This window comes from Rhinoraja longicauda, chromosome 27, assembly GCF_053455715.1.
Source record: "Rhinoraja longicauda isolate Sanriku21f chromosome 27, sRhiLon1.1, whole genome shotgun sequence".
Lineage (NCBI taxonomy): Eukaryota > Metazoa > Chordata > Chondrichthyes > Rajiformes > Arhynchobatidae > Rhinoraja > Rhinoraja longicauda.
The window spans coordinates 2,577,552-2,605,275 of record NC_135979.1 but is presented as its reverse complement, the minus strand read 5'-3'; the positions used below and the strand labels follow the sequence as shown (position 1 = coordinate 2,605,275).

The 27,724-nt window shown below is 45.3% G+C and overlaps 2 protein-coding genes across 3 annotated transcripts in view; both read left to right on the top strand.

The window, feature by feature from the left end:
- Positions 1-14,242, top strand: part of LOC144606728 (discoidin, CUB and LCCL domain-containing protein 1) — a 70,142-nt gene extending 55,900 nt beyond the window's left edge. The window contains exons 12-15 of the mRNA XM_078423057.1: positions 7,787-7,877; positions 9,720-9,757; positions 10,549-10,674; positions 13,447-14,242. Coding sequence (XP_078279183.1) covers positions 7,787-7,877; positions 9,720-9,757; positions 10,549-10,674; positions 13,447-13,724 — 533 coding nt within the window. The 3' untranslated portion in view covers positions 13,725-14,242. The remainder of the gene's footprint in view (positions 1-7,786; positions 7,878-9,719; positions 9,758-10,548; positions 10,675-13,446) is intronic.
- A 4,315-nt stretch (positions 14,243-18,557) lies between these two features.
- Positions 18,558-27,724, top strand: part of taf12 (TAF12 RNA polymerase II, TATA box binding protein (TBP)-associated factor) — a 36,631-nt gene continuing 27,464 nt past the window's right edge. The window contains exon 1 of one of the 2 annotated variants that reach the window (XM_078423058.1): positions 18,558-18,858. The gene's annotated coding sequence lies outside the window, so the exon portion shown is untranslated. The remainder of the gene's footprint in view (positions 18,859-27,724) is intronic. The other variant, XM_078423059.1, reaches the window with a different exon arrangement.

Genomic DNA, 27,724 nt, shown 5'->3' with positions numbered 1-27,724 from the left:
ATGTGTGGGTTGCAAGAATCACAAGTTGTTGATATTGGGCACTAAAACAGAAAAGTCCTGAAAATATTCAATTTACCATAGCTGGCTGGCTGAACCTGCCTGTACACAGTGTACAGTGGCACAGCTGGTAGAGCCAATGTTTCACAGTGCTGGAGACCCAGGTTCGATCCTGACCTTGGGTGTTGTCATTGTGGAGTTTACACGTCCTCCGTGACTGTCGGCTTCCTCCAGGTGCCCCGGTTTCTTCCCACATCCCAAAGATGTTTGTAGGTTAATTGGGTTCTGTAAAAGCTTTTGTTGTGTGCTAACCAGTCAATACATGGTTACAATCAAGCCATCCACAGATACATGATAAAGGGAATAACGTGCATAATGTTTAGTGCAAGGTAAAGTCTGATTGAAGATAATCCAAGGGTCTCCAATGAGGTAGATATTAGCTCAGGACACCTCTCTAGTTGTTGGTAGGATGGTTCAGTTGCCTGATAACGGCTGGAAAGAAACTCGTTGAATCTGGACACACTTCTGTACCTCTTGCCTGATGGAAGAGGGAAGAACAGGGAGTGGCTGGGGTGAGACTGGTCCTTGTTTATGCTGCTGGCCTTGCCGAGACAGCGTGGAGTGTAGATGGAGTCAATGGAAAGGAGGTTGGTTTGTGTGATGGTCTGGGCTGTGAATATAATTCTCTGCAATTTCTTGCGGGTCTTGGATGGAGCTGTTTCCAAACCGTGCTGTGAAATGTCTCTGTCCTTATTTTTTCTATATTGGCCCATGTGTTCCATGCATAGCAACCATTTTGAAGGAACAGAGAAGGAAAGAACCATCAATAAATAATGGGTCACCAAACAATAACCTAAACAATAAATAATGGGTCACCAAAAATTCTGGAAAACTGCAAGAAGTTCTTCCTTGCAGTGATCTTATAAAGGTGTACAAAATCATGAGGGGAATAGATCGGGTAGATGCACAGAGGCTCTTGCTCAGAGCAGGGGGATCGAGTACTAGAGGAGAGGTTTTTGGTGGGGGGGGAAGATTTAATAGGAATCTGAGGGATATCTTTTTCACGCAAAGGGTGGACGGTGTATAGAACGAGCTGCTGGAGGAGGTAGTTGAGGCAGATACTATCGCAACGTTTAAGAAACATTTAGACATGTACATGGATAGGATTGGTTTAAAGGAATGTGGTCCAAACCCAGGCAGGTGGGACTCGTGTAGATGGGACATGTTGGCTGGTGTGGGCAAGTTGGGCCAAAGGGCCTGTTTCCACGCTGTAAGACTCTATGACTCTACAACTCCAAGGCAGAAGTCCCAGAGAATATTGCAGGATCAATGATTTAAAATAATTGCACTTAAATAACCATATGCTTAATTATGCTCCAATTAGCACCCGGCATCTGGTGACAATTAGATACTGAGGAGAGAGAGAGAGGAGAGGAAGGCAAGAATGATATCTCAGTTTACATCTTTTGTTTCAGAGCAATGACTTGGGTTCATTAATTTCGGAGCTCAAAGCCCTGGAGAAAGATGTGGTTAAGAGGGTCAAAGCAAAAAGCAGCAAGTACAGGCATCTTTAAAAAAACAATTTGTGGGTGGCAATTCGAGAAGGATGTGAGGATATGTATTGGAATGTTAAAACTGTCCTAACGAGGTTACGGCACAACCTAATTAGTGTAGGTGTACTGTCACTTCTTGAGGAGCAGGGACGGGGATGTGCATCAAAGTTAGAGATTACAGAAATAGGCCTTTTGGCCCAACTCTTTCATGCCAACCAAGGTGCCTTCTAAGCTCCAAATGGATGCAGAGTGCTGGAGTAATTCAGCAGGTCAGGCAGCATCTCTGTGAAACGTCACCTATCCATGTTCTCCAGAGTGCTGGAGTAACTCAGCGGGTCAGGCAGCATCTGTGGAGAACATGGACAGGTGACGTTTCACAGTGCTGGAGTAACTCAGCAGGTCAGGCAGCATCTCTGGAGGACATGGATTCTGATCATGGCCCTTTTTCAGACTGCCTTTTTAAGCTAGTCCCATATCTCTTTAAACCTTTCCCATCCACGAACATGTCCAAATGACTTAAGTTGTAATGGTACCCAGATCCTCCCATATATGCCTCATTCCAGGAGTGAAAAAATTGCCCCTCGGGTACCCTTTAAAATCTTTCCCATCTCACCGCAAATCAGTGTCCTGGAAAAAAAGACTGGACCATCCACTTCTGCCCCTCATGATTTTACAAGCCTCTACAAGGTCACCCCTCACTGCAAGGAACATAGCCCCAGCCTCTCTTCTGCCTACCTGTGATCCATAACCCTCCATCCCTGCCAACCTGAAAGTCTCTGAACACCACCTACTGTGTCTGCCCCCACCACCACCACAGTAACATATTCCAGGCATCCATCATACTCTGTGTGGGAAACAAAAACTTTTCATCTCTTTTAAACTTTCCTCCTCTGACCTTAAAGCTATGTGCCCATCAGCCCTTGACATATCCACCCTGGGGAAAAGGTTCTTACTGTTAGATGCCACTATCACATCTGCCTCCACCATCAATCCTGGCAGCACATTGCCGGCACACACCACTCTGTGTTTAAAACAAAACATGCCCTGCACATTTCCTTTCAACTTTATTCTTCTCACCTTAAAGCTGTACACTCTATCCATGGAGAAACATGGAACTGCAGATACTGGTTTACAAGCGTTGGAATACCTCAGCGGTTCAGGTAGCATCTCTGGAGAACATTGATAAGTACCCATTACCCACATTTGTTACCCATATTTTTATTTTAGTGTAGTTTAGAGATGCTGCAAGGAAACAGGCCCTTCAGCCCACCGAGTCCACGTCGACCAGGGATCAAGAGAGAGCTAGATAGAGCTCTTAAGGATAGCGGAGTCAGGGGGTATGGGGAGAAGGCAGGAATGGGGTACTGATTGAGAATGATCAGCCATGATCACATTGAATGGCGGTGCAGTCCCTCCAAGGGCTGAATGGCCTCCTCCTGCACCTATTGTCTATTTTCTATTGTCTAATTTACAATTTATACTGAAGCCAATTAACCTACAAACCTGTATGCCTGTGGAGTGTGGGAGAAAACCGGAGCATTCGAAGAAAACCCACACGATCACGGGGAGAACATACAACCTCCTTACCGACGGCACCCGTAGTCAGGATCGACTCTGGGTCTCTGGCGGTGTAAGGCAGCAACTCTACCGCTGCGCCACCGTGCCATGCCGCCCTAAGGTTCAGGTTTATTACTGTCGCGTACTGAAGAGAAAAGCTTTGTTTTGCATGTTATCCAAATCGATTAGATGCCCTATTCATAAATACAATCAAGCCAAACTCAAGTACAATAGGGAGTTTAGTTTTAGTTTTGAGATACAGCGCAGAAACAGGCTATTCAGCCCATCGAGTCTGCACCTACCAGCGATCCCCACACGTTAACACTATCCTGTACACGCTAAGGACAATTTACACTTATACCAAGCTAATTAACTAACAACCCTGAACAACCCTGAACTAACAACCTTCTTCAGTCTGAAGAAGGGTCTCGACCCGAAACGTCACCCATTCCTTCTCTCCCGAGATGCTGCCTGACCTGCTGAGTTACTCCAGCATTTTGTGAATAAATACCTTCGATTTGTACCAGCATCTGCAGTTATATTTCTTAAACTAACAACCCTGTACGGCTTTGGAGTGTGGGAAGAAACTGAAGATCTCAGAAAACCCACGCGGTCACGGGGAGAACGTACAAACTTCGTGTAGTCAATAGTCAATTTATTTGTGACATACACATGAATGTGCAGTGAAATGAAAAATCACCCGCAGTCCAACAATAAGACTAATAAAAATAAGCAATAACACACACAATCATAAACCAACAACAAACAGAAAGAAACATCCATCACAGTGAGTCTCCTCCAGTCCCCTCCTCACTGTGATGGAAGGCCAGAATGTCTTTTCTCTTCCCCTGCCGTCTTCTCCCGCGATCAGGCTGTTGAACTTGCCACGTCGGGGCGGTCGTGGCTCCCGTAGTCGGGGATCGAACCCGGGTCTCTTGTGCTGCAAGCGCTGTGAGGCAACAACTCTACTGCTGTGCCACCATGCCGCCCAAGTAGAGCAAAGGGAAAGATGCAGAGTGCAGAATATAGTTCTCAGCATTGTAGTTTCAGTTCCATAGACATAGTCCATTGTCCGCAATGGGGTAGAGGTGAATCTGACAGTACCCTAGCTTATGGAAGGACCGTGCCACCCTGAAGTTCCTCGTCCCTTGTGTAAAATAAGGAGGTAGAGTAGTTAAGCCTGCAGGAAGAGAATTTTACAGAGTTTTTGCTGGTAAATAATCATTAATATCTTCTGCTCTCATCATCCTGCCAGCACTCCCATCCAGAGTGCAAAGCGTGAGATTGCACCATCTAGTGTCCAAGAGAAGTATTGAGGAGCCTTTTTTCTACTCCCTGTTGAGCTTCCAATTTTGAGAATGATTTTGGAACAAACAGGTTGAATCCGTAACCAAAATTTAGATTAGTAATTGAAACCTGGAGTAGGTATTCTGACGACTTTTACAACATAAAACATCTGGCACCTTCCTATGGAAAAATACACTCCCCCGTTTATGTTTAGTTTGGTTTAGAGATACAGCATGGAAACGGGCCTTTCGGCCCAGCATATCCATGCCAACCATCGATCACCCGGTCACACTGGTTCTCTTATCCCACATTCGCATCCACTCCCTACACACCAGGGGCCATTTACAAAAGGCCGATTAACCAACAAACCCGCACGCTTTTGAGATGTGGGAGGAAACCCCTTCTTAAGGGGTTGGACAGGCTAGATGCGGGAAGATTGTTCCCGATGTTGGGGAAGTCCAGAACCAGGGGTCACAGCTTAAGGATAAGGGGGAAGTCTTTTAGGACCGAGATGAGAAAACATTTCTTCACACAGAGTGGTGAGTCTGTGGAATTCTCTGCCACAGAAGGTAGTTGAGGCCAGTTCATTGGCTATATTTAAGAGGGAGTTAGATGTGGCCCTTGTGGCTAAAGGGATCAGGGGGTATGGAGAGAAGGCAAGTACAGGTTACTGAGCTGGATGATCAGCCATGATCATATTGAATGGCGGTGCAGGCTCGAAGGGCCGAATGGCCTACTCCTGCACCTATTTTCTATGAAACCCACGCGATCACTGGGAGAAGGCACAAGAAGAACACTATTAACACTATCCTACATGGTGGCGCAGTGGTAGAGTTGCTGCCTTACAGCGAATGCAGCGCCGGAGACTCAGGTTCGATCCTGACTACGGGCGCCGTCTGTACGGAGTTTATACATTCTCCCCGTGACCTGCGTGGGTTTTCTCCAAGATCTTCGGTTTCCTCCCACACTCCAAAGACGTACAGGTATATAGGTTAATTGACTGGGTAAATGTTAAAACAATTGTCCCTAGTGTGTGTAGGATAGTGTTAATGTGCGGGGATCGCTGGGCGGCACGGACTCGGTGGGCCGAAGGGCCTGTTTCCGCGCTGTATCTCTAAATCTAAAAAATCTAAAAAGAACCTACAAACTCCACACAGACAGCCACCTGAGGTCAGGATCGAACCGGGCTCTCTGACGCAGTGAGACAGCAGCTCTACCACTGTGTACTCTTTCCCCCCCCCCCCCAATTTATTCTACAGTGCAGGTCTTGTTTACACTTATTTTGAAGACAGAAAAATAATCTCAGCTTTTCAACCAAATGAAAATGAGAGAATCACAAAATGTGGAAGAGTCAATACATCTTTTGTTCTCAACATGGCAAAATAAATATGCAGTAATAATGCGCTCCAGGGACCAAGGTGACTTCAAGTTCAATGCCTCTGTAATCAGTGGTATGGTGATGCCTTATTATAGCTAGTCTTGACAGCCCTTACGTTAGACTTTAGAGACAAGGGGCCTTTGGTCCACCGAGTCCACGCCGACCAGCGACCGTACACCTGCACTATCCTACACACACAAGGGACAATTTACGATTTTACCGAAACCAATTAACCTACAAACCTGTACATCTTTGGAGTGTGGGAAGAAACCCACGCGGTCATATGTTCATAAGTTATAATAATAATAATTATTTATTTTTTATAGCGCTTTTCCAGATGCTCAAAGACGCTTTACAAAAACAGTCAAGACATAAAAACAAACAAACGAACTGACCTGACGGAGAAGCGGCGAACAAATAGCGCCAGCGTCCTCTCACGTCAGGGTCCGGCAGTAGACAATAAAGAACACAAGACACACAATTACAATTTTTAACACAAACAGCCATCGCAGTTATAGGAGTAGGATTAGGCCATTCGGCCCATCAAATCTACTCCGCCATTCAGTGGCTGATCTATCTTTCCCTCTCAACCCCATTCTTCTGCCTTTCCCCCCATAACCCCTCACACCGAGATTCACGGGGAGAACATACAAACTCCATCAAAAGAGCATTCGTTCTTGGGATTGAACCCAGGTTTCTGGCGCAGTAAGGCAGCAACTCTACCACTGTACCGCCTACTAATAATTAGTATTTGAAAGATTTAGCAAGGAATTGTACCCCTGGTTATGATTCAGTTGTTTCTCTCGCCTTGATATGGAATCAGTTAGCTAACATTTAGAGAAAAGGGGTTGAGAGTCCGGTTCATCTAAATGAAAATAATTTAAAATAACAATGAAGCTCCGGGCTTCTCCTACGGCTGCTTTGACGTTATCAGAAAATGGCAAAACATTTCACTGCCAACAAAAAGCAGCTAAATTGTGCACAGCATGCTCCCACTAACAGCGATGTGTAAATGATTGTCTGAAGTTAACAAAAGATTCTGCAGTAAATGTTCAGAAGTCACAGGATCAGAATTAGGCCATTCTGCCCATCAAGTCTACTCCACTGTTTAATCATGGCCGATCTACCTTTCCCTCTCAACCCCATTCTCCTGCCTTCTCCCCATAAACTTTGACATCCTTAATAATCAAGTATCTGGCAATCTCAGCTTTTAAAATACACAATATACGTGGCCTCCACTGTCGTCTGTGGCAATGAGTTCCACAGGTTCACCACCCTCTGGCTAAATCTGGAAACCTAAAATAAAAAATGCTGGAAATGTTGAGTGTAGATAGCTGTAATGTGGCCTGTTGGAAGATGTGATGATGTTTTCTGAGTTTAAGTTGAGCTTCGTTGGAAGGAATAGCACCAAGGCCTGAAACCTCATCCTTGGCTTCCATACCAGTTAACGAAAGCCAGCAAACTATTTCTGGTACAATTATTTGGAATGGCCAGAGGAAAATGGGTGGTGAGAAGTTTCGCAGTGAATCGTGTCGTGACGGACTTTACCAAGTACCACATCATGAAGGTCTAATAGTTTGCAATTGTCTACGTCCATGACGCACGACTACCAACCAAAATGATAAACAAAGATGATAGTTGTCATTATGCAAATATTTGGAAGATCGTAATTAGACATAGGAGCAGAATTAAGCCATTCGGCCCATCTAGTCTGCTCCACCATTCGCTCGTGGTTGATCTATCGTTCCCTCTCAACCCCATTCTCCTGCCTTCTCCCCGTAACTTTGACACCCTTACTAATCAAGAATGTTATGACACAAAATGCTGGAGTAACTCCACAGGGTCAGGTTGACTGATCCAGCACTTTGTATCTTTGGTATAAACCAGCATCTGCAATCCCATTTTTACCCTATTAAAAGAAAGTTATGACTATCTAAATCGTATTTCTTTTGCGAACTACGTATTGCATTCTAATTAAAATGGACACTCATTCTTTTTGTTTTTCATTTTGCAGGTTTTAATTTGATTGTGGTGGTTGTTGTTGTCAGTTTTCTGGTAATAACTTCAACGGCTGTCTTATTACTGTATCTGTTCTGCAGAAAAAGGTGAGTTACTCTGGCAAAAAGTTGAAACCAAATACTCAAGAAGTGAAGCAAAGTTCAAACTCATTCAGAAGTTTTTCCTGTTGACCCTCGTGCTTTAGAATTAAGCGAACGGAGATTTGCTTGATTGGGATTCTCTTGTGTTCAGAGAAATCTTGGATTCCAAGCAGGATTTGTGAGAACATACAGAGGCTAGCTCAGGAAGTATCCGTCTGAGGAAGTAGCTGGTGAAAGTTGTGCTGGCTTGGGTCCACGGAATTACAGTGATTCCTTGTCTTTATCTGATTTTTGAAATTGCGCGTGGAAGCCAAACATAGAGTTAATGTTCACAGTGTACAGCTTAGTCATAGTCATGAATCGCTTGGATTGAGGCTGTAAAATGTTACCGGAAAGGGAATCTGCAATAATCCCTCCTTGTAAACCTTTGCTTTTGTGCAATCAGCATGCATTACACAAATGTGTTTCTATTGCAGTGGAATTTGTACACAATAATTTGTTTTTTTTTTAGTTTAGTTTAGAGATACAGAGTGGAAACAGGCCCTTCGTCCCACCATGTCCGCGCCGACCAGCGATCCCCGTACCCTGACACTACCCTACACACACTCGGGACAATTACAATTTTACAAAAGCCAATTAACCCACAAACCTGGACGTCTTTGGAGTGTGGGAGGAAACCGGAGCACCCGGAGAAAACCCACACAGGACACGGGGAGAACATACAAAGCCCGTACAGACAAGCACCCGTGGTCAGGATCAAACCTGGGTGTCTGGCGCTGTAAGGCAGCAACTCTACTGCTGTGCCAACGTGCTGCCATTTGTGCCACCGTGCCGCCCATTAATGAAAGAATGCATAGTAATTAAACAGTAAGACCAGAAAAATAGAATCCAACAAAGTCTTAAACTGTCATCGGATTTTGATCTGGAAATATTTTGTGATTCTTGTCACTGGGTCTCGATCTCCACTTTAACACTGAGAGTAGCTTCACTGTGTAGGCTGGAATAGTTCAAGGACTCAACTCAACACCAACGTTTTGAGTGCATTTATAGAGGTAATAGACATTGATCTTGCCAGAGACACCGTATAAATGAATGAGAAGAAATTGAATTGGCTCTGTAGTCTATTAGTGTATGAACTCTGAAATGTGAGGATGTATTTTAATTTCTTACCTGCACATTTCGTCTGCTCCACTGCGAAATTCGCTGACCCGCTGAGTTACTCCAGCTTTTTGTGTCCATCCTACTTTGAAGTTCTCCTCCTTTCTCTGACAAGAGTCCTGCAACATCCTCTCTCGCTGCTCCCCCTCTGTGATTCCTCCTGCTCTAACTCGTTTCACCTAGGCCACAGCTAACGATGGTCTGTTTCCTTTATCATCGTTACTCTTTTTGCATATCTTTCATTCATTTGTTCTACGTGGGTCTGAAGAAGGGTCTCGACCCGAAACGTCACCCATTCCTTCTCTCCCGAGATGCTGCCTGACCTGCTGAGTTACTCCAGCATTTTGTGAATAAATACCTTAGATTTGTACCAGCATCTGCAGTTACTTTCTTATACTATATATATATATATATATTCATTTGTTCTATTTCTCTACATAATCACCGTCTATACCTCTGGTTTCCTTTTACTCTGAAGAAGAGTCACGACCCAAAACACCACCCATTCCTTCTCTCCCGAGGTGCTGCCTGCCCCGCTGAGTTACTCCAACTTTTTGTGTCTAGGTGCAGTTCCTTCCTACACATTAACTGAATTCCATTTTGGTTTACCATTACTCCAAATATCGATTTGTCAAAAATATGTATTATTTGGTGTGAGAAATATTTTTATTGATATTTTATTCTATGCAGGAAATCTGGAAAAAGGATGCACAGTTCTTCACAAAAAGGTAAATTGTTACATTCATAAGTGAATGACATGTGTAAAGGCATTGGCAAATTTTTGATAATTTAATCTGTAGACCCTTCCCTCACATACTTTGTCAATCTCTCCCAATTAGTTTAGAGAGACAGCGCGGAAACAGGCCCTTCGGCCCACCGAGTCTGCACCGACCAGCGATCCCCACATTAGCACTTCCCTACATACACAAGGGACAATTTTACATTTACACCAAACCAATTAACCTACAAACCTGTACGTCTTTGGGGTGTGGGAGGAAACCGGAGCACCCGGAGAAAACCTACGCGGGTCACGGGGAGAACGTACAAACTCCGTACAGACATGCACCTGTAGTCAGGATCGAACCTGGGTCTCTGGCACTGTAAGGCAGCAACTCTACCGCTGCGCCACCATGCTGCCCCGAATTGTTAGATGCTAGATGTCCTAAATTGTCATCAGTTTTTAAAGGATTTCCTGGGTTTAAGTACCTTTAATTTCTGCATGGCACTGGAATGAAAAATAAAGAGGTGGTGTAAAATGGTGACCATAAAAAAAATTCCCAATGACTGTACAAATTAATGGAAACACTGACCTGATTTGAGCCTGCTGCCTCCGATTGTAAAGAGCCCAGATGAAAGATGAGGTGCTGTTCCTCACTTATACTGAGCTCCGCACAATGCATTTGCCATCTTTGTGTTTCACAGCCACTCGAGTAGTTTTAAAGCATCGTTCATTGGTTTGAACAGCATAAAGGTGGCAGGCCAGCAAGTCTGTATACACGTTGCTTTGCTCTATCTTCAGTTTGTGATGAATCGGTGAAAAAGCAAAACTGTCAGAGGAGTCAGCTTCAGCCGACAAAATCGGAGATCATCGCTTACACCAGTGAAGGGGGGTCCTGTGGAAGCATCACTGGCAACACCTTGTCAGGTAATGTCGTCCTGATCACTCAACACTAATTCATCAATTGTAACTTTAGGCTAGACTAATGCTTTTCATTGTACAGTTCGGTTTCAGTTTAGTTTTTTGTTGCGTGTACCGAGGTACAGTGAAAAGCTTTTGTTACGTGCTAACCAGTCAGCGGAAAGACAATACATCAGTCTGAAGAAGGGTCTCGACCCGAAACGTCACCCATTCCTTCTCTCCCGAGATGCTGCCCGACCTGCTGAGTTACTCCAGCACTTTGTGAATAAATACCTTCGATTTGTACCAGCATCTGCAGCTATTTTCTTATACTGAAAGACAATACATGATTACAATCGAGCCATTTATAAAAACATGATACGGGAATAACGTTTAGTGCAAGGTAAAGCCAGCTAAGTCTGATCAAGGATAGTCCGAGGGTCACCAAAGAGGTAGATAGTAGCCCAGGACCACTGTCTAGTGGTTGGTAGGATGTAGATTCAGTTGCCTGATAACAGCTGGGAAGAAACTGTCCCTGAATCTGGATTTGTGGGTTTTCACATTTCTATCTTCAGTTTGTGATAAATCAGTGAAAATGCAGAGCTGTGTCAGAGGAGTCAGCCTCAGCCGACTGAATCAGACACCATGACTTACACCAGTGAAGAGGGATTCGGTAGGAACATCACTGGTAACACCTTGTCAGGTAATGTACCATACCTGGAGTCCTATATTCACAAAATGCTGGAGTAACTCAGCAGGTCAGGCAGCATCTCAGGAGAGAAGGAATGCGTCCTGATCACTTAATGCTAACTCATCGATCGTAACTTTAGTAACTGAGACCAATGCTTTTCACTCTACCTCGGTACACATGACAGTAATAAACTAAACTAATAAACTAAAGTAGGGATTTTGGGCCTTTATTTTGTTTGGCTTTTTTAACTTATTGAACGTTTTTTTGGTTGATCATTATATTATCTATTGAGTACTGTGTTTACAAACCTGTTATGCCGCTGTATTTCATCGAAAATAGACACAAAATGCTGGCGTAACTCAGCGGGTCAGACAGCATCTGTGGAAACAGGTGACGTTTTGGGTGGAGACCCTTCTTCGGATTTCACTGTTCTGTTTTGTTACATATGACAATTGAACACTTTGACTCTTCCCTAATGCTTCTGAATGTGGGGATTAACACTGAATTGCTACAATAATTGCAACACTTCACCCTCTTTCTTGGGATAAAGTGCTTTGTAGTCACGGCACTGGGTTTATTTATAATGGTCAAAAATCCAGCTGGAGAGGCGATGGGCCAAATGGCCGTCTTCTATGTCACTAAAATTACAAAGTAAAACAGTCGTTGAAGTTAGAGCAGAGCAGTGGGGATTTAAGTCGATTCCTTGTGTCCCTCTTGTTATCACAGCTTCCCCAACCAACAATGGGCCATTATGGTCTCCACCCTTCCCGAGGTCATTTTTTGCCGGCCCTTGCTACGGGTGCTGTCTGTAAGGAGTTTGTACGTTCTCCCTGTGACCATGCGGGTTTTCTCCAGATGCTCTGGTTTCCTCCCACACTCCAAGGACATGCTGGTTTGTAGGTTAATTGGCTTTGGTAAGTTGTAAAATTGTCCCTAGTGTGCAGAGCAGTGATAATGTTCTGTGGGCCGAAGGGCCTGTTTCCGTGCTGTATTTCTAAACTCAACTAAACTGAAACATCGCATTGGAATTCTTCCAACCCGGAACAGTGTTGAGCCTCCTCATTTATTGGACCTTAGCTGGGATATTATCCTTGCAGCTTGCAACTAATTAGGTCAGATTTTCTTTTCAACTGGGGCAATGGCAGACAGAGGTTAAAGTAACTTAGAATTTTATCATGACCTGCCATGCTTGTTCTGCCTCTTCTAGTTTTCTCTCCCCCAACCCTGCCACCAGAAGGGTCCCGACCCAAAACGTCACCTATCCATAAGACCACAGTAAGACCATGAGACATATGAGCAGAATCAGGCAAAAAAAGCTTGTAGTTAAATTCAAGTTATTAAATAAATCTGAAATTTAAGATATCAAACATTGGTTCTCAGTAATGATGTCCACAAAACCACAGGATTGTTGTAAAATCTAATCTGGTCCGCCAGGAAATCTGCTGTCCTTTGGTCTAAATGAGATCCAGACCTTATATTAATTATTAATTATGTTAATTAAAAATTACCCCCACATTTCAAAAGCAATTTGGGGTGGGTAACTAATGCCAAACCTGAAAGTAACATCCACATCCTGTGAGCAAATAAACAAACTAACAAAGTAATTCAGGAAAAGGCATTTGTTTATTTTCAAAAGCATAGAACGTCATCTTTCTGAATGATGCTTCAGACTGGTCATACCTCCTTTTCTCAGAATAAAAGGACGTACCTTTAGAAAGGGGATGAGAAGGAATTTCTTTAGTCAGAAGGTGGTGAATCTGTGGAATTCATTGCCACAGACCGCCGTGGAGGCCAAGTTGGGTTTTTTTAAAGCTGAGATTGACAGGTTTTTGATTGGTACAGGTGTCAAAAGGTCAGGGGAGAAGGCAGGAGAATGGGATTGAAAGGGAAAGATAGATCAGCCAAGATTGAATGGCGGAATAGACTCGATGGGCCGAATGGCCTCATTCTACCCCTAGAACTTACTTAGTCCATAGACACTGCTTCAGCTTGCGAATGACTTGAATCTCTGCTCGAATGCCATGGCCCTGATGTTTGTCATTTGCGATTCACTGCTGCACAAATGCTGTGCGTATTTGTTTAACGTAACACACTCTCTGTTCCATTAGACTATGCAGAACCTGACATCATTCAAGGTGGCATTGCAGCCCAAAAAGCCGCATCAACGTTCAAGCCACCAATGGATGATGGCTACACCGTCCCGCTCGTTGTCAATCACTACGACGTTCCATTTTCCGGGAAGATCCATGAATACGCTGAACCGTTTCCCAACCAGGAACCAGAATACGCAACACCATTTGTTGAACCAAGTGTAGAGTCAGAAACGTCTACAAAGAAAAACGTGTGTGTAGTGGTAGTTATCCCATCTGTGCAAGAAGCACTTTAAAAACCTTGGTGTATCCTGTGCATGGCGACGCCAGTCAGACATTAAATTGATCCATCGCCTGTACCGAACCATCAAGATGGACAAGAAGCAGCCCGGCCAAAACCAGGGAAGGCAAATGGGAATCACACCAAAAGAACACTGGTCAATGCCTGGTTACTCCATAATATTGGTGTACTATTAGCACTATGACTTGTGAACAATACGCACGTGGAGGTTTTAAAACCGACATCACATTCCTGAGTAATGAAGGAAGTTGACAAAACAGCACTATTTATGTCATTGCATTTGGAAGATATGAATTGAGGAGGAGACAAATGGTTTCTGGGTGGAGATCCCGAGCAACGAGCTGTATTATTGTGTTCAAACCACTGTGAAAGCATTGAATTCAATGCTGTCTCCAACAAGGAAGTTTTTACAATCTCTATTTAATGTATTTTTAAATATAAAAATATTATATAAAAGCACTTCATAAAAATAGGATTGGATGGTTTTCATTGCATTCATTGCTACCCATCTTTGTTATAGAATATTTTTTGCTACAAAAAACTGCTGGTTTATCTCATTGAGAATTAATTAGATTTGTTTTAATAAAATGTGATATCTGCATTTCAGTTATACTCTTTACATTGTCAAAATGATGCCATTTGGAAGTCTTAAAACCTGAAACAATATCATGTTTATGTCCCAATATGAAACAAGGAACAAAAGCAAGAGTTTAAGGTGACAGGGAAAGATTTAATCGGAACCTGAGAGGGGTGACTTTTTTTACACAAAGGGTGGTGGGTGTATAGAATGAGCTGCCAGTGGAGGTAGTTGAGGCGGACACAATAACAAAGAAGGCCTGCCAGCGGCTCTTTTTCCTGAGAAGACTGAGGAAGTTTGGCATGAACGCCAGCATCCTCACAAACTTCTACAGATGCACCATCGAGAGCCTGCTGACGGGCTGCATTACAGTCTGGTACGGGAACTGTTCTGCCCTCAGCCACAAATCACTACAGAGAGTGGTGAAGACGGCACAGCACATCACTGGCAACTGTCTCCCGGCCATTCAGGACATGTTCTACTGGCAGTGCCTGCGGAAGGCACGCATCATCAAGGACCACAGCCAGCCAGCCAGCACACAGGCTGTTCTCCTTATTACTGTCAGGCAGACGATACAGGAGTATGGCTGTGCGTACCACCAGACTTAAGAACAGTTTCTACCATCAGGCTTCTGAACTCATAAACCTTAATGTCATTTTTATCTTTTTTATCCTTGGAATATTACTGCTGAGGTGACCCGTTGTCTTGTCAAATACATTTCATTGTACCGTTGACCCTGTGCCAACCTACATATGTCAAATAAATAAAATAAATATATATATATATTAAATTTAAATGATCATAACATTTAAGAGACAAGTGGACAGGGATGTGGATAGTGCAGGAAGTAACTGCAGATGCTGGTTCCACTGTTTGTATCCCTTCGTTATCACCTTTCCCACAGCCAACAATGGACCATTGTGGGCTCCACCTTTCCTTAGTTATCGGTGCCGGCACTAATTAGTTCCATACCTTTTCATACCACTAGTTACCCTCTCCCCTGACTCTCAGCCTGAAGAAGGGTCTCGACCTGAAATGTCCCCTATTCATTTTCTCCAGAGATGCTGCCTGACCCGCTGAGTTACTCCAGCATTTTGTCTATCTTAGGCATATGGATGGGACAGGTTTACAGAATTATGGGCCAAGCGCGGGGGCAGGTGGGACTAGTGTAGATGGGGCATGTTGGTTGACGTGGGCAAGTTGGGCTGAAGGACCTGTTTCCACGCTGTACGGCTCAATTAGTTTTAAGGTTTCCTGACCCTGTTCTGCAATTCAGTACAGTCATGCTTGATTCATTAATATTGGGTCCACCTTTACCTGCATATGTTGATAATATATTGATTTTACAGTTTAGTTTATTGTCACTGTAGTGAAAAGCTATTTGTTGCGTGCTATCCAATCAGTGGAAAGACAATACATGATTACAATCGAGCCATTTACCGTGTATAGATACATGATAAGGGAATAACGTTTACTGCAAGTTAAAGCCAGGAAAGTCCGATCAAGGATAGTCTGAGGTCATCAATGAGGTAGAAAGTAGTTCACCATGTGGAAGGATGATTCAGTTGCCTAATAACAGCTGGGGAAAAAACTGTCCCTGAATCTAGAGGTGTGCGTTTTCACACTTCTACACCTTTTGCCCAATGGGAGAAGGGGGAATGGCCAGGGTGCGACTCGCCTTTGATTAAGCCGCTGGCCTTGTTGAGGCAGCATGAGGTGTAGATTTTACTCTTGAATAATATGGTCCTTCACAGCCTCGAGTAGAGAATGCTAAACATTTACAGCCTTCTGAATCTACACATTTGTAAAACCTGGCAAGTTGACTGTTACCCGCCCCTGGCCCATATACCTACCAACATTTTCCCATTCTTGTGTCTGTGTCTATTAACATCATAACTGTACCTTCCTCTACCACTTCCTCAGGCAGCTTGTACTGTACATGCACCACCCTAACACATTTAACTTTGTTGCTCAGGTTATCTTGGAGAAATTACTGAAAAAAGTAAACATTGAGGTAAACATTTTTCAACAAATTATGTTTATTATATCGATAAGGCATCACATACATTGCAAAGTATTTGGGTAATACAGTCTCAATTACTGTCCTTCTCAATAAGCATGTTATACATAACATACAAGCTCTATGGCACCCTTCATCCCTATCCCCTTTTCCTCCAACAACCTTCATGCCATCTTTGCCCGCCAAGCTCTTGTTCTCCCACATTTCCGTCTCTCGTGGATTTTACACAAACCCAAAATATTATTACCCAGAGCTGGGTAACTAGGCTCTACAAGCCAAGTTAATCTCTTGGCTAATCCTGTTCCCAAAACTGAAAACTAATCTGAAAGCAAGAAAAAAATAAAAAATACGACCCGCTTATTCACCACTTTTCAAGCAGTTATTAGTTACAGAAGCAGCTTTTATATTAGGTGAGTATAATTACTTGATTTTCAGGTTTTTTTTAAATAACCCATGGTACAGATGTGGGAAATTTGAAATAAAAACATACACGTCAGGCAGCATCCTGTACAGAAAAATCTGTTAATATTTCAGAGCAAGAAACTAGAAAAATAAGAAAGCAAGTGTATTCTAAGTCGTAGAGAAGTAGAGAGATTAAGAAAATAATGATCATGTCCATGTTTTTTTTATATCATTGGTTTTGGAGAAAAATCAAATGTTCATAGTTGTGTTTGGCTTCAATGTTGAGGCATCCAAAGGTCACTGCGCACTACTGCCTACTTTTCCAATGTTCAGGTTTCATTCAAGTATCTACTTATTGACCATTATTCAACTCCCAATGTATGGTGAAGAGATTTGGTACAAACTGTACACTGACATTGCAGAGAATTATTGTTACTGGAAATACTTTGCGGGAGAAAGCCTTTATTTTGTGTAAAGACAATGTCCACTGGATACATTCCCTGCTCTGTACTGTTAAAGGCTTGAGATGGCCTGGCCACAACAGTACTAAAGTTAGTCTTGATGACCTTGGGTAATGAGGTGAACGTTAGGAAGATTTCTTTCCTCTGTTATTATCCATTCATGATTTTAACTGTTTGGGTAGTGACCACAGCCAGTAAATAAATGCAAGCAGGTTATCTCTGCTCTAACTCTGTAATTCCTCCTGTTTGATCATGTTAGGCTTTGGCCCACCACACCTCTTTTCCCCTTGCTCCCCACCCTGGTCGTTCCTTGTCTCTGAAGGGAACAAGAGGACAGTTTAAGGAATAAGGAGGGAGGGAGGGAAGGAGGGAGGGAGGGAAGGAGGGAGGGAGGGAAGGAGGGAGGGAGGGAGGGAAGGAGGGAAGGAGGGAGGGAGGGAGGGAGGGAGGGAGGGAGGGAGGGAGGGAGGGAGGGAGGGAGGGAGGGAGGGAGGGAGGAGGAGTGAAAGATGGAGGAAGGGGGGAATGGAAGGAAAGAGGGAGGACAGAAGAATGGGAAGGAAGGAAAGAGGGAAGGGAGAAGGAAAGAAGAGGGAAGGAGAAGGGATAGGAAAGAACAGTAAGGGAGGGAAGGAAGGAAAAGGGAGGAAGAGAAAAGGAACGAAAAGAGGGAAGGGGAAGGATAGGAGAGAGTGAGAGAAGGACGGAAAGAGGGAAGGGAGAGTAGAGAAGGGAGGGGAAGAAGAAAGGAAAAAGGGAGGAAAAGAGGAAAGGTGGGAATAGGAGGGGGGAGGGATAGAAGGGGAAGGGAAAGAGGGGGGGAAAGGAAGCAGGAAGGGTGGGGGATGAAAAAAGGAGGGAAAGAGGGATAGGACAGTGAGGTAATGGAGGGATAGGAGGAGAGGGGAGGAAAGAGGTAGGGAGTGAGAGGGATAGAAGGGGAGGGGAGGGAGTGAGGGATAGAAGGAAAGGAGAGGGGAGGAAAAAGGGAGGGAGGGAGGGAGGGACGGATAGAAGGGGAGGAAAGAGGGAGGGAGTGAGAGGGATAGAGGGAAAGGAGGAGAGGGGAGGAAAGAGGGAGTGAGAGGGATAGAAGGAAAGGAGGAGAGGGGAGGAAAGAGGGAGTGAGAGGGATAGAAGGAAAGGAGGAGAGGGGAGGAAAGAGGGATGGAAAGGAGGAGGGGGAGGAAAGAGGGATAGAAGGAGGGGAGAAGAGAGGGAGTGAGAGGGATAGAAGGAAAAGAAAGTGGGAGGGGGAGAAGGGCCTCCTCTATCTCAACAGGCCTGGACCCGTGGGTTCGGGGTTCGCCGGGGGGGTCAAACACTCACGCGAATGCGACGCCGGTGACGACGGCCCGCACATTTACCTCAGCGGCGGCGGGCGGCGGGCGCGGGCGAGGCGGCGGCGCCGAGTTTTTGGTGGAAAACACGGTCGGTGTTGGCGCCGCCGCCGTCGGGCGGCCGGGGAGGAGCGTTTCCGGTTCCGGCCGCCACGCTGGGCCTGGGCGCGCGGGCTGGGAGTGAGTGAGCGAGCGAGCGGGCGGCCGGGCGGGAGGGAGGGAGGACTGGGCGGGCGGACAGCTGGAGTCGGAGCTGGAGCCGCCGGCAGCGGCAGCGTCATGGGCCAGTAGCGGCGGCAGCGGAGGCGACGGCGGCACAGAGCGGCTCGGTGAGTGCCCCGGGGGGCGGGTGAGGGGAGGGGAGGGGGGGGGGGGAGGTGTGAGGGGGCGGCTGATCCCGCTGACTTACACCCAGCAGTATTTTGTGTCTCTGTCTTCGGTAGGTTGGCAGCGCGACCCGGGCCGGGCCTCTCTGCCTCTGGTCCTGCCTCCGTAACAACCAACACTCCCCTCATCAACCAACACTCCCCTCATCAACCAACACTCCCCTCATCAACACTATGTTCATCAACACTCCCCTCCCTCCCTCCCTCCCTCTCCACGCCTCTCCTCACAGCCCTCACCCGTTCCCGCCCCGCATCAACCATCACTCCCCTCATCAACCATCACTCCCCTCATCAACCAATACTCCCCTCATCAACCATAACTCCCCTCATCAACCAACACTCCCCTCATCATCACTCCCCCCATCAACCAACACTCCCCTCATCATCACTCCCCCCATCAACCAACACTCCCCTCATCATCACTCCCCCCATCAACCAACACTCCCCTCATCATCACTCCCCCCATCAACCAACACTCCTCTCATCATCACTCCCCTCATCAACCATCACTCCCCTCATCAACCAATACTCCCCTCATCAACCAATACTCCCCTCATCAACCAATACTCCCCTCATCAACCAACACTCCCCTCATCATCACTCCCCTCATCAACCAACACTCCTCTCATCATCACTCCCCTCATCAACCATAACTCCCCTCATCAACCAACACTCCCCTCATCAACCAATACTCCCCTCATCAACCATAACTCCCCTCATCAATCAACACTCCTCTCATCATCACTCCCCTCATCAACCATCACTCCCCTCATCAACCATCACTCCCCTCATCAACCAACACTCCCCTCATCATCACTCCCCTCATCAACCATCACTCCCCTCATCAACCAACACTCCCCTCATCATCACTCCCCTCATCAACCAACAATCCCCTTATCAACACTACACTCATCAATCAACACTCCCCTCATCAACCAACACTCCCCTCATCAATCAACACTACGCTCATCAACACTCCCCTCCCTCCCTCTCCACGCCTCTCCTCACAGCCCTCACCCGTTCCCGCCCCAACGCTCCCCTCATCAACCATCACTCCCCTCATCAACCAACACTCCCCTCATCAACCATCACTCCCCTCATCAACCAACACTCCCCTCATCAACCAACACTCCCCTCATCAACCAACACTCCCCTCATCAAACAACACACCCCTCCCTCTCCACACCTCTCCCCACAGCCCCCACCTCCCCCTCCCCTTCATCAACACGATCCTATTCTCCTCCCTCTCCTCCTTTCCTTCCATCCTTCCTTCCTCCCCTCACACACTCCCCTCCTTTCCCTGCTTTCCTCCTCTACACTACCCCTCTCCTCCCCCACCACTAGCCCCCCTCCCCTCCACTTCCCTTCCTCCCCTCCACTTCCCTTCCTCCCCTCCATTTGCCTCCCCTCCACTTCCCTTCCTCCCCTCCATTTGCCCCCTCCCCTCCACTTCCTTTCATCCCCTCCACTTCCCTTCCTCCCCTCCATTTGCCCCCCCCCCCCTCCCCTCCACAGCCCTCAGCTCTTATCCTTTCCTAAATTTCCCCCATCTAATAAAAAAAAATACTTGGGCCTGCCTGAGGCCACTCAGCCCATGGTGTGGAGGAGGGAAGAAAAGAGAGCAAAGGAGAGAGAGGGACAGGAAGAGGGAGATGGAAGAATAAAGAGGGGGAGGGAAGGAGAGATAGAAAGGGAGATGGGGAAGGAGAGAGAAAGAGGGGGAGGGGAGGGGACAGAAAGATAAAGAGGAGGAATGAAGGAGAGAGAGGAAAAGAGAAGGGAGCTCTGCTAGCTTTCCTATTCCCCGCTCCTTCTCTCTGCAAGCTGTCATCTCTCAAGCTTAATTCCTAAAATTCAATTCCCTTTTGCAGACCCAAAATAATTCTTCTTCAGCCAGATCTGAATTGCTCTCTGTGTTTTTTTTTTTTTAATCCCCACAATAGATCCACCCCACCCCCTAACGTTTAAGTTACCTTTTGATGGGAACTGCTTCTCACTAATCACTGCATAGAAGCCAGTCATGACCTTTTGCATCTGTCAAATCTGTTTTTGACGATCCCAGCCCTTCTGGTGTCTAATACTGTGACCAAAATTACTGGAATCATTCCAGTAAATCTCTGTACCCTCCCCAGGATCTTTTCAGCCACAGACGGCTGTGGAGGCCAAATCTTCGGGTATTTTTAAAGCACAGATTAACAGTTACTAGATCAGTAAGGGTGTCAAAGGTTAATTTGGAGAAGGAGAGTGATTGAGAGGGAAATGTAGATCAGACATGGTTGAATGGCGAAGTAGACTCCATGGGCCGAATGGCCTAATATCCGCTCCTGTGACTTATGAACTTGTAACTTCTGTGCCCCATTTGCGTAACTACTCTTTCGGAGAGATGTGAATATCCTGTCGAGGCTGCAGAAAAGATTTGCAAGAGCGTTTTTTTCAGGATTGACACTTGTACCTCTTAACTTTGTCCCACATAGGATTTAAGGCCATTGACCGTCCTCTTGAGTAGATGTATTATTATTTTTCAGATTTTGCTTAAATAAGCAAATAGGAATGTTACCAAACAAGAATTGACCTTGTCATGAGAAATACTGGCACATAGATTACACTGGTGCAAGGAGATGACTCGTTAAGCCAAGTTAGGTTTGGCCATTAAATGATAACCATGTCCACAATGTCCACATCTTGTAAATAAATGTTCAGGGAAAAATACTGTAGATTCTAGGAATCTGAAATAAAAGCAACATGTTGTTAGTAGCTAAAGCTGTTGAATATCTGGACAGAAAGAGTGACTTTAACTCTGGACATGAATTCTCCGTTATTGTGAAGTTTTAGGCTTGCCTATTAATAGAAACTACCTTCAATATCATATTAAACCCTTCATAATTACCAATACTGCTTATAAGACCACCTTATTTTCTTTTTAAGTCTTCATTGATAGGTATAACTATTAAATTTCCAGTAAAGAGTTTTTAAAAGCTTTTCTGGTCATTTTGCAGAGGTTTAAAAATTCCTGGAGAACAGAACTACATATTTGGAGTCCAAATCTTTCAGTATGTATCAAAGTTGGTGAAGCAGGTCCTTTGGACCAGTGAATATGCTCTGACCATTTACACAAACCCTATATTTAATCCCCTTTTTATTTTCCTCATCTCCTCCCAGATTACCCTACTTGCACACAAGGAGCCACTTACACTGCTAGGAACGCAAATGTTAGGGATGAATCTCCCAATGTTCTGATCTACCTTCCTTGCACTTTTATTATCTGCTCTTTCTCTGTAACATTATATTTTGTGTTCATGGGGAGAGCTTGACCACTTTTCACAGATAGCGCCCGAGATCGGAATCGAACCCTGGTCTCTAGCACTGTGAGGCAGCAGCTCTACCAGCTGTGCCACTGCGCCACTCTACCTAATGTATTTATGTATAGTATGATTTGTCTGGATAGCACGTAAAGGTTTTCACTGTAGGTCAGAACACATTATTAAACCATTAAAAGTAGCCAGTTAATCTACCAGCTTGCACGTCTGGGGTATGGGAGGCAGCTAGGAAAAACCCCACAGGGTCAGAGGGAACATGTAAACTCCATACAGACAGTACTCGAGGTCAGGATTGGTTTCTGGAATTGAGGAGCAACAACTCTACAAGATGAACAGTCACTGTATGCAATGAGTTAGTTTGGAGATACAGCAGGTAGAAAGTTCCAAAGCTTATGAACTTGGCAGCAGTAGAGATGAAGCAAGTAAATTCTTGGATGATTAAAAGGCCTGGACTGATGGAATATAAAGATCTCAAAATATCGTAGGCATGATCAAGAGTCAAGAGTGTTTTATTGTCAAATGTCCCGAAACGGAACAATTAAATTCTTACTTGCAGCAGTACAACAGATATGTAAACATAGTACTCATAGACAGAAAATGCTGGAGTAACAGCGGGACAGGCAGCATCTCTGGATGGAAGGAATGGGTGACGTTTCGGGTCAAGACCGTTCTTTAGACTGAATCAGAGGAGAGGGAGATACAGAGATAAGGAAATGTAATGTGTGCAAACGAGGCAAAGGGGATAGTGATGAAGGAAAATGTTGAATAGATCATTGAAAGCTAAGAGAAATTAACAACAAACCAAACAGAGATAAAATATTAACGTGGACAGTCAGACTAGTTGGAGAACTGGGATGGGGGAGGGATAGAGAGAGAGGGAAGGCAAAGATTACTTGAAGTTGGAGAAGTCAATATTCATACCACTGGGGTGTAAGCTGCTCCAGGGAAATATGAGGTGTTGTTACGTCGAACAATGCCTGTTCCAGGTGTACACTGGCTCTATCCCTGAACTCTATCTCTGCTACATTGACAACTACATCGGTGCTACCTCCTGCACCCGTGCAGAACTCAGATTTCATTAACTTAACTAGTAATTTCCATCCTGCACTCAAATTTACTTGGACCGACATCTCCCTACCGTTTCTTGACCTCCCCCCTCGACCCCATCCAAGGACCCCAACAGTCTTTTCAAGTGAGGCAGAGGTTCACTTGTATCTCCTCCAACCTCATCTACTGTATCCACTGTTCCAGGTGTGGGCTATATATCGGCGAGACCAAGCGCAGGCTCGGCGATTGTTTCGCTGAACACCTCCGCTCAGTCCGCCTAAACCTACCTGATCTCCCAGTTGCTAAACACTTTAACTCTCCCTCCCACTCCCATTCTGACCTGGGCCTTTTCCATTGTCAGAGTACAAATTAGAGGAACAACACCTCATATTTCAGCTTGGGCAGCGGTATGAATATTGACTTCTCTAACTTCAAGCCTCCCCTTGCTCTCCATCCCTCCCCCCTTCCCAGTTCTCCGACTAGGCTGACTGTCCTTATTTACATTTTATCTCTGTTGGCTTTGTTATTACCTTCTCCTAGCTATCAATGATCTATTTGACATTTTCCTTGAGCTTCATCCCCTTTGTCTCATTTTCACATCTTGCATTTCCTTATCTCTATCTCCCTCTCCCTTGATTCATTCAGAAGAAGGTTCTCGACCCAAAACGTAATTCATTCCCTACATCCAGATAGGCTGCCTGTCCTGCTGAGCTACTCCAGCATTTTGTGTCTATAATGTGTGTGTATGACAAATAAATAGACAATAATAGTGCAAAGAAACATAATGTCCCCACTTCTATATAGTTCGGAGCCTATTGGAAGTTGTAGTACTTAATAGCCTGATGGTCATAGGGAAGAAGCTGCTCCTGAACCTGGACATTTCAGGCTTAGAGGGAGAAACTGTTTATTTTAACGATGGAATATTTTTGCCCATAAATCTGCATGTGCTCTGTGTCATCCTTGCATTATTTTACAATTAACATTCAGGAAGTTCTATAGCAGAGGGTGTGTTTTACTGGAATAGCATTTCAAAGCCGTACGTGATTATTCTTTGAACAGAAATTCAAAGCTGGTGAATTTAATTTCAGTTAATTAAGTAACTGGAATATAAATTAGCTGCAGTGACCATGAAAGCCTACAGATTTTCATTTTAAAAGTATCACATTCAGAAGTGTCCTTCATTGAAGGAAAGGGACCCTTTGCAGGTCTTTGCTCTTGTGTGGTTTCAGATCCAAGCATTCCAATGATTCCTCACAGACCTCTGAAATTGCCCAAAGTTATATCAAATAAACACCCTGGCACTTAGATTATAGTAGTGCAAGAACATGGCTCAATGAGCCTCGTGAAATGACCATTTAATGATAACCTTGCAGATAAATCCTATAAATGAATGTTAAGAGAAAAAGACTGCAGGTGCCAGACATTTGAACAAAAGCAGCATTTTGCTAATACCCAGAGGCCAGTGAACATCTGTCAACAGAAAAGAGAATTTAACACTTCACATGTGGATTCTTGGTTACGTGATGTGAGATATCTCTATAGAAGGTATTATAATTCCACTTGCTTCTGAGAGGTTCAATTTTTAATTGAATTTCAATGTTATACTTAGTCCATATAAGAAAATAACTGCAGATGCTGGTACAAATCGATTTATTCACAAAATGCTGGAGTAACTCAGCAGGTCAGGCAGCATCTCGGGAGAGAAGGAATGGGTGACATTTCGGGTCGAGACCCTTCTTCAGACTGATGTCAGGGGGGCGGGACAAAGGAAGGATATAGGTGGAGACAGGAAGATAGAGGGAGATCTGGGAAGGAGGAGGGGAAGGGAGGGACAGAGGAGCTATCTAAAGTTGGAGAAGTCGACGTTCATACCACCGGGCTGCAAACTGCCCAGGCAAAATATGAGGTGCTGTTCCTCCAATTTCCGGTGGGCCTCACTATGGCACTGGAGGAGGCCCATGACAGAAAGGTCAGACTGGGAATGGGAGGGGGAGTTAAAGTGCTCGGCCACCGGGAGATCAGTTTTGTTAATGCGGACCGAGCGCAGGTGTTCAGCGAAGCGATCGGCGAGCCTGCGCTTGGTTTCGCCGATGTAAATAAGTTGGCATCTAGAGCAGCGAATGCAATAGATGAGGTTGGAGGAGGTGCAGGTGAACCTTTGTCTCACCTGGAAAGACTGTTTGGGTCCTTGGATGGAGTTGAGGGGGGAGGTAAAGGGACAGGTGTTGCATCTCGTGCGTTTGCAGGGGAAAGTGCCAGGGGTTGGGGTGGTTTGGGTAGGAAGGGACGAGTGGACCAGGGAGTTACGGAGGGAACGGTCTCTGCGGAACGCAGAGAGGGGAGGGGATGGGAAGATATGGCTAGTGGTGGGGTCCCGTTGTAGGTGACGGAAATGTTGGTGGATGATATGTTGGATCTGCTGACTGGTGGGGTGGAGGGTGAGAATGAGTGGGAATCTGTCCTTGTTGCGAGTGGGGGAGGGGGAGCAAGAGTGGAGCTGCGGGATGTAGAAGAGACCCTAGTGAGAGCCTCATCTATAATGGAGGAGGGGAAGCCCCGTTTTCTGAAGGACGAGGACATCTCAGAAGCCCTAGTGTGAAACACCTCATCCCGGGCGCAGATGCGGCGTAGACGGAGGAATTGGGAGTAGGGGATAGACTTTTTGCAGGGGACCGGGTGGGAAGAAGTGTAGTCCAGATAGCTGTGCGAGTCAGTGGGTTTATAGTAAATGTCCGTCACTAGTCTGTCTCCTGTGATGGAGATGGTGAGGTCCAGAAACGGGAGGGAGATGTCAGAGATAGTCCAGGTATACTTAAGGGCAGGATGGAAATTGGAGGTGAAGTGTATGAAGTACTTAGTCCATCCTTCCAAACAGGATATAGCGTCATACAACATGGAAACAGACCCTTTGGCCCAACTTGACCATGTTGACCAAGGTGCCCCATCATCACTAGTCCCATCTGCCTGCATTTGGCCCATATCCCTTTAACCTTCACATTGTTGTGGTCATGTAGACTTGCCTAGTATCTCTAACGCAGAATCACTTTTCACCTTTGCTGGTGTATATACTCCATTGATTCTCCACCCACTGCTAATAATTATATCGGTATCTCCTTGTATATCTCTTTAACTTCCTATTGAATTCATCCAGTATTATTTGGCTAAACTGCTCCATTTGTTGGAAAGTTCTGCATTTTCACTACTATGGGTAGGAAATTACTCTGGAATTTCATATTAGATTGACAATAGACAATAGGTGCAGGAGTAGGCCATTCGGCTCTTCACGCCAGCACCGCCATTCACTGATCATGGCTGATCATCCACAATCAGTACCCCGTTCCTGCCTTCTCCCCATATCCCTTGACTCCACTATTTTTAAAAGCTCTATCCAACTCTCTCTTGAAAGCATCCAGAGAATTGGCCTCCACTGCCTTCTGAGGCAGAGAATTCCACAAATTCACAACTCTCTGGGTGAAAAAAAAAATCCTCATCTCCGTTCTAAATGGCCGACCCCTTATTCTTAAACTGTGGCCCCTGGTTCTGGATTCCCCCAAAATCGGGAACATGCTTCCTGCCTCTAGCATGTCCAATCCTTTAATAATCTTATATGTTTCAATAAGATCTCCTCTCATCCTTCTAAATTCTAGTGTGAACAAGATGACCCCTAGTTTTATTGTGATAGCCCCTAGTTATGATGAACCCACTTGTTCTAGTCTCTCCAGCCAGTGAGCCACTGGAAACATCCCCACATCCAATCTGTCTACTTCTCCAAGAATTTTTAAAGTTTTGATGATATGCTCTCATTCTTGTGAACCCAGACTTGGTCAACCCAATCACTCCTTATTCAGCAGTCCTGTCAGCCCAGAAATCTGTCTGTTGAACTTCCCCTCTATAGTGAGCATATCCTTTCTTAAATATCGAGACCAAGAGCACACACATTGCTTTCGGAATGTATAAGAAAATAACTGCAGATGCTGGTACAAATCGATTTATTCACAAAATGCTGGAGTAACTCAGCAGGTCAGGCAGCATCTCGGGAGAGAAGGAATGGGTGACGTTTCGGGTCGAGACCCTTCTTCAGACTGATGTCAGGGGGGCGGGACAAAGGAAGGATATAGGTGGAGACAGGAAGATAGAGGGAGATCTGGGAAGGAGGAGGGGAAGGGAGGGACAGAGGAACTATCTAAAGTTGGAGAAGTCGATGTTCATACCAAGGGGCTGCAAACTGCCCAGGCGAAATATGAGGTGCTGTTCCTCCAATTTCCGGTGGGCCTCACTATGGCACTGGAGGAGGCCCATGACAGAAAGGTCAGACTGGGAATGGGAGGGGGAGTTGAAGTGCTCGGCCACCGGGAGATCAGTTTGGTTAATGCGGACCGAGCGCAGGTGTTCAGCGAAGCAATCGCCGAGCCTGCGCTTGGTTTCGCCGATGTAAATAAGTTGAC